This window comes from Hibiscus syriacus, unplaced genomic scaffold, assembly GCF_006381635.1.
Source record: "Hibiscus syriacus cultivar Baekdansim isolate YM2019G1 unplaced genomic scaffold, ASM638163v2 tig00111342_pilon, whole genome shotgun sequence".
In the NCBI taxonomy this organism is placed as follows: Eukaryota; Viridiplantae; Streptophyta; class Magnoliopsida; order Malvales; family Malvaceae; genus Hibiscus; species Hibiscus syriacus.
The window spans coordinates 1,312,892-1,321,835 of NW_024063066.1; the positions used below are offsets into that span (position 1 = coordinate 1,312,892).

General features: G+C 37.1%; 1 protein-coding gene and 1 pseudogene across 1 annotated transcript; both read left to right on the forward strand.

Annotated features, from left to right (window-relative positions):
• LOC120159052 (cold-responsive protein kinase 1-like) lies at positions 1-2,881 on the forward strand. Its single transcript, XM_039169726.1, has 6 exons — positions 1-302; positions 405-517; positions 618-828; positions 1,027-1,264; positions 2,009-2,159; positions 2,355-2,881. Exons 1-6 carry the CDS (start codon positions 230-232, stop codon positions 2,733-2,735), a joined length of 1,167 nt encoding a protein of 388 aa, XP_039025657.1. The 5' UTR covers positions 1-229; the 3' UTR covers positions 2,736-2,881.
• Positions 2,882-3,927: 1,046 nt separating this feature from the next.
• LOC120159066 lies at positions 3,928-8,635 on the forward strand (annotated as a pseudogene).
• Positions 8,636-8,944: the final 309 nt, after the last annotated feature.

Consider the following 8,944-nt stretch of genomic DNA (forward strand, 5'->3'; position numbering starts at 1 on the left):
ATTTTCCAACATACACTGAAATTTGGTCTGTTGGTTCTAATTTTAGCAGACAGTCTATGGATGACTGCTCCATGCCTGCCTTAGTGATTTTTGTTATTTGATTCCACTGTTTTATGAGCATGAAACTAAGTTCTTCTCACTGGTTTCCTTTTGGCAGGTCTGAAACTGCTCTGATTCAAAACATTGATCAAATATATAGGAAAACTTGTCAGTGGTGCGTTGTAAAGTTATGACTTGTTTTTCTTTTTTATGTCGTGGACGTAAAGATTCATCAAAAAACCATTCTTTTGGGGTTGATGAAGGTAAGTCAGAAGCCTTCTAATACTTGGAAAATCTTTTATGTTATCATGTTCAATTTAATGAAGTAAACCTCCTAATCTGCCTTCTTTTTTTCTTTTTCCCAGAGTTTGATGTTCACAACGTAAAATTTTACACATACAAAGAATTAAGAACCGCTACTGAAGATTTTAGCCCAGTCAATAAGATTGGTGAAGGAGGTTTTGGTTCTGTCTATAAGGTATTTATATGACGTTTCAACATATCGAGCATTGCTTGCTTGACCCTTTGATTTCTTGTCATCATTCTGTAAAAGGAACCTCATCATTATTGATTTTCAGGGCCAGCTCAAAAATGGAAATATCGCCGCCATAAAGGTTCTTTCAGCCGAATCAAGACAGGGAGTGAAAGAATTCGTGACAGAGATTAAGGTGATCTCCGAAATTGAGCATGAAAATTTAGTCAAGCTCTATGGCTGTTGTGTGGAAGATAATCACAGAATCTTAGTCTATAACTACCTCGAGAATAATAGCCTTTCCCAGACTCTTCTCGGTAATGTTTCAATCTTGTTCTATGCTTTTAGAGTTCGGTTTATTGAATTTGAGGGTATTTTTCATATCATAATACGTAGTAGTAAAACTATACATATATATATATATATATATATATATGTGTGTGTATATGTATGTATGATGTATCCAGTTTAAATCACATTGAAACTAAGAGCAGTTGAGCCCTTTTCTTTTACAGGTAGTGGTCACAGTAATATCCAGTTTAATTGGAAAACACGGTCCAAAATATGTATCGGGATTGCACGTGGGCTTGCTTTCCTTCATGAGGAAGTAAAGCCTTACATTGTTCATAGAGATATCAAAGCAAGCAATATTCTTCTCGACAGGGACCTAACACCCAAAATATCAGATTTCGGATTGGCGAAGCTTATTCCAGCAAACATGACCCACGTTAGCACTCGTGTGGCAGGAACAATGTAAGGCTCCGATATTCCTTCTAGTTTAATGGTAGTTTAAATGTATTTTTAGTTTTGGATTTGCGGTTAATACCATATTGCCATCCAAGTCACAATATTTTGGTGTTAAAAGTAGTAGCAATACCAGATTTCTATGTTACTAGGACTCGGTGTGAGAGTCGGAGACATGTATGTATCCGACAGGCGACATGTATGTCTCCGACAGGCGACATGGTTATATTCATTTTTTTTCTTCTAGGATTTTCATATATTTGGAGGGTCATATGTTCACACCCGTGTCTGAATGTGTCGATATGAATATCGACCATAAGTACTTGAAGAAAAATGAAGGGTCGGAGCACAATAGCAAAACTTAACTCCTTTTTCGTAAGGAGGATTCGTCATTCTGTGTATAGATATTTCCTCCATGGCAATAAGCATCTGCAAACATCATTTTTTTCCACTTCAAAGCTTTCAGGTTTCTGAAACGATCATTCGTGAAATCTGAAAGAAAGGAGAAACTGAGGCTACTTTGAAGAATTAGTGTCTAACATGCTTTTGCTTTCGAGAAGGTTAATATGACTTCAACAAAATCGAATTGAAGTTCGTTCCCTCTTTAAATTAGGTTCTAGTTCAAGCCATTGCTTATCAAATTTATTATATTAACTATGGGATCTGTGGCTGTAGTTAAAATTTACCAAATTAAGCATACATGATATTGGAGTTAAGTTTATAGTACTGTCACTGACATATTCATGATTTCAGAGGTTATCTCGCACCGGAGTATGCAGTAAGGGGGCAGCTGACGCGAAAAGCAGATATCTACGGTTTTGGCGTCCTCCTCATAGAAATAGTCACCGGGAGATGCAACACAAATACACGGCTGCCTGTAGGAGAACAATATCTCCTAGAACGGGTAGGGGTTCGAGTCTTTTCCATTATAGTTTAAAGTATAGTGTATTGCAATTATGTAAATGACAGAGCGTGGTATGGAAGTTACGAGACTTCCTTTCAGTTTTGCTCTGAGATCATCAAGCGAGATATATGTTGTAACTCATTGAAATATTATCGAAAGGTTTAGGGTTCATGACATGCTGGTCTCTTGTTGCAGACATGGGAACTTTACGAGCGAAGGGAGCTGGTTGCATTGATAGATGCTTTGGTGAATGGAGATTTTGATGCAGAGGAGGCTTGTAGGTACCTCAAGATCGGTCTTCTTTGCACCCAAGATGCTCCTAAGCTACGGCCATCTATGTCGTCGGTGGTCAAGATGCTAACCGGTGAGAAAGATGTCAATGAGAAGAAGATAACAAAACCCGGCTTGATTTCCGATTTTATAGACCTCAAAGTGCGAAGCTCCAACAAAACGAAGTCGGAGCCGAAGAACACATCTTATAGCGCTTTCTCTAGCTCGGACAAAGACAATTCGACCATGTCCCCAGGAACTGCAACTATGACCTTCAATACTCCGTATTACGACCGGAGCACTTAAACATCAACGCGAACAAAATGTCAACAATTTATTCATTTTTATATTGTTTTTGTATTTGTTTTTTTGAAGCCTTGCCAGTTTGTAAATTGTACAACAGTGTTTGCTCTTTCTTGTACTTGTAAAATAGCCGAACCCAAGCTCTTGTAAATGTTCATTGCTTGGTGACTTTGCAGTTATTCGAGGTGTATACGAGTCGGGTAGAGTTAGAATGGACTCATATATATATATATATATATATATATATATATATATATATATATATATATATATATATATATATATATATATATATATATATATATATATATATATAGGATAAAGTATATAAATGGTTCTCCTCTGATTATAGGGTGTTGTTTTATTAAGTTTTCCGAACATCAAAAGTTATAAATAATCCCCGAACATAGGATTTTACATTGTTGAGTATATCAACTATTAAAAGTTATAAAATGATCATCTGATTATTCATTATATTTCGAATTCGTCATTTTTCGTTAAAAAATTGACGATTGTCTGAGTTGAATGTTAGTAATATTGTTTGAGATATAATAAAAGTTGATCACAGAATCTTAAACGACTATCATATTTTAGACAACAAATTAACATTTGACATTAATTTTTTAACAAAAAGAGGGTGAATTTAGAACAATATAAATAATCGATTATCATTTTATAATTTTTAATAATTTAAACACTTAACAAAATAACATCCTATAATTAAGATATTATTTTATAACTTTTAATAATTAAATACTTAATAAAATAATATCTTATAATTAATACGATTTGTATAATGAAAATATTAATATCAAACTCGACTTTGAAATTCGGATCCCGTAGTAAAAACTATTTCGTCTCATGGCATCTACTTGTCATTCTCTATAATAAAAATAAATGAATTATATAATATATATACACTTCTTTATCATCTCATTCGCATTAATGAAAATAAATAATTTTCCTACCAGAAAAAACATATGAACAGAACACAAACATGGCAGGAGCATCTCATAGTCTCAACTCGTGTTGGTAAATTCATTATGTTGAAAACAAAAGTGGGGTCGTCAACCCCTCTGGTCTATGTCTAATTTTTAATTATGAACTAAGAAAATTGTCTAAAGGTTTAATGAACGATCCTTTCCAGCTTTCCTACTTGTCCGAGTTGAAGCTGAGTCGCTGAGTATGAGACAGAGTTAGCTTTCTCTTTTACACCTTTTTTCGAACTTTTCTTTTCAACTCAGAGCACTAGGCCCTATTTTTCACTTGCACTCAATTAATGGAGTACTGCTTTTACTCACCCCACCCAGCTCAACTCACCTAATCATTTGCCTTACTGTGCTTTGTATTTAGTGAAGTCCCAGATTTTTCAGAGTGAAAAAAGGGGCTTAATTTGCTTCAATCTTTTGTCCTTTTTATTTTCTTAAAAATCCCTTTTGTTTTTCCATAGCTTACATGTGAAGCAAAAAGTTTTGGGGTCGAATGAACCCAGCGTGATCGGACTTACTCTCTCAGCTGCAATCCCTTTGATGGGTATTTTGTGTTCCTTTCTTAAATCAAGCAAGTGGAATGAACAAATGGGTGTGTTTTAGTTCCTCTAAAAGCTTCAATCCCTGAAATGGGTGTTATTCCTCTCTCCATTTTCTTCGTAAAAATTTGATCTTTTTCGAGGGTGGATCTAAAAGTGGGGGCCCATGGAGGATTTAGGGTTTTTCAAGCAGGACTGGAAATGGTTGGAATCTCAGAAACATGTTTACTCCAAGGCGAAAACAGCTGTTGCTTGGTGTAGGGATAAAATGGTTGTTAATGGAGAGGCATTGGCCTATGGTTTGCAGTGGGTGTGTTGGTTTCGTCAAGTTTTCGAGGTTGGTTTTGCTTGTCATGATGTGGAGCTGTTTCCTCAGCTTCACTTCCATGTCTTGCTTGCTTTATGTGCTTTTGAGTATGGTAATGTACCAGTTCCATTCTCTTTAACTCTTTCGTGTTGTGTGCTTTTGCATTTTTACTTTTGGACACTTTTCAAGCTGATTGATCATTTTACATGTCTGCTTAGAATTTGAGTAGTTTCGATGCTTGATCTTTTGATGTTGAATTGATGTGTTAGGAGGTTAGATTCTTAGCAAAGATGATTGGATTTAGCTTAAAAGTTCCATTTCTAGAATGTTATGGTTGAGGTTGTGCTGATTGCTGAACTGTTGATTGGAAATCATACCCTGAAGTTCTCGTAAGAGATGTCGAAATGCTTTTGTATGATAATTCTTTTCGACTCTGAGATCCCTGGATATTATCCTCAACCATAAAACTGTCTCCATACTAATGTGTGGAGTGTTATTGAAGCTTTTTCGAACACTTAATCCCGAATGACCTCGAAAGTTAAAATTTGCTCTTTCCCAACCTGTAAGTTGTGTTATGCTGTCTGATCCCTTTTTCCTTGATGATCGAACATGAAATTGCAGGAGCAAAAGTTGCTAAGCAGTTGTTGATGGTCGATATTTGCTATTAAGTGATGCTTTTTCATTCCAACTTTAGTTTACTTCCTGCCATCGATTTTATCAATTTATAATTTGCAATTACCAATTTAAGAATGAAGCAGATGATCTGGTCTCACTTGTTTCAGGGAGCTGCTGGTGCTGCTGTACAGTACTTAGGTTACACGCCTGGCCTCTATATCGTAGGACTGTTCGGCATATTGGTATTATGGATGTATGCTAACTTTTGGATAACCGGAACACTTTTTATAGTTGTAGGTATGACTCGTTTCTTGCCCTATCAAACTAAATTTTCCCGTCAGTGATATCGTATCCATACTTTTTTGTTATTTCATTTTCATATCCACATATGACACGGAACAGGTCTACGTTGCCTGTGACATCCACAAAAATACCTTAAGCCATATGAAAATGAATTGTTGCTTTCGTTTTTTCGAACTTGTGCATGTAAGGATAGCATATAACTTCATTGACGGGCTTAATTGTATTTGCATTTCATCTGCTTTCGCTGCCTTTGTTGTTTTGCAATCTTTTAAGTTGATATATCTCTGCGCAGGTTATTTGTTCTCCGTAAGTCATGCGCGATTAATAGTTTTAATAGCGACCGTATACTCTGTTTATTGTGTCAAAGTTCGAGTTGGGTGGCATGGCGTTTTCCTATCAATGAACCTTGCGTTTTTGTCGAATGATGTGGTGAATTATTTGCTACAATGCTTCGATAATGCGAGTGAGAACACACATTTTGAAGATCAAAAGGAACCCAGATCAGTTATGGAAGATGATTTGCCTGGAGAGTGTGAATACTCTATTCCCACTGATGAACCTAAGAAGGTGCATCAATGCAAGTCATCGAGCAAATCTGCTACTACATCAATTATAAACCAAAAGGAGCTCACTGCAAAAAGGGTGGTCAAGGAAGAAACAAGTTCGACCGATGAAATGAAAAGAATATTAAATAGCACAGATCATTATGAAGCATTGGGGTTCCCTCGTCATGTAAAAATTGACGCCGGAATCATGAAAAAGGAATACCGAAAAAAGGTAGATGCTATCCTGATAGAAACCTTACACTTTTGATTTGTCAATTTCCACAATCTGTTATTAAAATTAGGAACCATTTTCGAAAGGAACCATCATTATGCCTTCTTTTGTTTTCCATATCTCTAGTATTCCCTAATTTTCTCGATTTATTTTCTGGGAATTCTATTTTGACAGGCCATGCTTGTACATCCTGACAAAACCATGGGAAGTCCTTTAGCAAGTGAGTCATTTAAGAAACTTCAATGTGCTTATGAGGTGAGTAACTATGTTCTCATTGTTCTTGTTATAGTCTTTGCATGGTTTTTCATTTTGAGTTCCGATTATCTCAAACGATAGTTGAACAATCTCAACGCTTCAAGAAATTATGGCTCATTTACACAGCTGCCGTTGTTGTCTATTTGCAGGTCCTTTCTGACTCCATGAAGAAGAGGGACTATGATGAGCAATTGAGAAAAGAAGAATCCAAGACTCGGAGTGTCTGTCAAAAGTCCCATAGCTCTACACGGCAGGTAATCTGATTTCTGTTCGCTCCTTTCCGTTTTTCTGATCACTAGAGTTGTTGAGTAAACTAATACCTTTTAACACTCCTTTCAGCAATCTACTTCAGATCATCGCTCCGAAGAATCAAGGCGTATACAGTGCACCAAGTGCGGTAATTCGCATATATGGGTGTGCAGGAACAAGGCCAAGGCTAGGTGGTGTCAAGTCAGACTTCCCAACTTTCTATTTGGCAAATTTGATCTTTGAAATATGTATGCAATATCTTTAGCATCAATAGAAGAATTACTATGATATTTCAATGTCCTCTTGCGCACAAAAAGAGAAGCACGAGCACGAACACGAACACATCTACAAACTCATTTACATGCATCTATATATTTCGTTAGCCCTAAATGCGTGCATTTCTTGAATTTCTGAGATTAGTTTTACCTTCAGGATTGCTGTCAATATCATCAAGCCAAAGATGGAGATGGATGGGTTGAGTACAAAGGTTCCTTGGTGTTCGATAGGCCTCAGAAGGTAAGTTCCTTGTTAGTCGGTGCAAAAACTTCGATCCATTTGATTTACTACATTGATTGTTTCGACTGTATTTGGTACCGTCATCAACTTGTGAATGTTTCACGTCACCGTCGATGATCTTAGCCCATATAAATTTTCCCCCGTCACGTTATTGTTAAACGGCTACTTAATGAATGGAAGACCCCAGAGAACGGTATTTTGATTCTGTTCGAGGAAGCAAGTTGAGTAGTTCTCTAAATAGTTCTTTACTGGATCTTAATCTAAGCACTTGCTGATTTAGGAGATAAAACCTTCGTCGGCCACAAGGAAAGCACCATCTGTCAACGTAGATAATATCGTGGCTAAATAGAGACGATATTTCCGTGCACTGTGCTTTGATTATTGTCATTGGATCATTCAAGTTAACATCTACTGTCATGCTTTGTCAAATGCCCGAGAATTTTCGGCCCCTTTCTTTCGTTAACCTTAGCTGTTCACTATGTTTGCTTGCTGTCTTATAGATGGAAATACCGCGTGCTTTTGTCTGCGCCGAGAGCAAGATCTTCGATGTTTCGGAATGGGCTATCTGTCAGGTCAGTGGTTCATGTTACATGCAAAACATGCATGTGCATGTATGCGTCAGAGTATGTGTGCGTATGTGAGCTGGCTTGCTAGTCATCTGGCTCGAATTATCTTCATCTCTATAGATCATTCTGATTTCCGAGGATCTGATAGGTTTTCGATGTATAACTTACAACCAGAAAACTAGGGGTCTGTAATGGATTGAAAAATGAAATAGTTTTAAAACTTATCAAATGGTTGTTGCAGGGAATGGCATGTAGACCGAACACACATCGACCTAGCTTCCATGTAAATATGGTTGGTGTGGAGAAGACCCAAAGATCAAAGTCGAGCCGATATCCATGGGACTTGGATACTGAAATGATCGACGAAGACGAAGAAGAATTCGAGTTATGGCTTCAGCAGGCCTTGGACTCTGGTCTCTTTTGCGAAACCTGTAAACGCAGAAAAAGCTGGAGCCCGTTTAAATTGCCTCAGAAGAAAAGTAAAAAGCAATGGCGAAGATCTTCGACCTGAAAATCCGAAAAAGGCATTTTACGAAGAATTTTTTTTTTCTCTTCTTTCCTACAAAAGAGAACATTTATCATCCTCCAACAAGGGAGGTATGGTGTTTGAAGGTGGATGCCAAAAAGAAAACATGGGTTGACCAGCAAAGATGGTTAAGTTCTCATCAAATTTCGAGATGAGATCGAAGCGTATAATCTGGTTGGTCTTTTTTCCAGCCATAGATTCAAGCTTTTTTGCTGCAAAAATCTGGATCGAAATCGATCTACGTGTGTATATTTATCACAATGTATGAAACATTGTTATGGTGGTATCATCTTGTATCCTGTTCTACATCCATGTTCGTATGTTCATGTTCCGTCATTGACTTCATTCACGAGTTGTTGTACGGAACGATGCCTTTTAAGGGAAATACGTAAAGATATTATGCATAGACACGGAAGTAATAGGCCAATGAGGTTTCTCCACGTTGCGGAAGGGGAACAAGCGGGAACTTCGAAGGCCAAGGATTTGATCGAAAAATTGTTGGTAAAGAACCCAAGCAAGAGACTAGGAATTAGGATGCACCAATGGTGCCAACGATATTAAACGTCACCC

Excerpts from the sequence above, each read along its gene's own strand:
- LOC120159052 (XM_039169726.1), top strand. The coding sequence starts at position 230 with ATGACTTGTTTTTCTTTTTTATGTCGTGGACGTAAAGATTCATCAAAA. Across the intron at positions 303-404 it reads TTCTTTTGGGGTTGATGAAG|AGTTTGATGTTCACAACGTA; the intron begins GTAAGTCAGAAG and ends TCTTTTTCCCAG. Across the intron at positions 1,265-2,008 it reads ACTCGTGTGGCAGGAACAAT|AGGTTATCTCGCACCGGAGT; the intron begins GTAAGGCTCCGA and ends TCATGATTTCAG.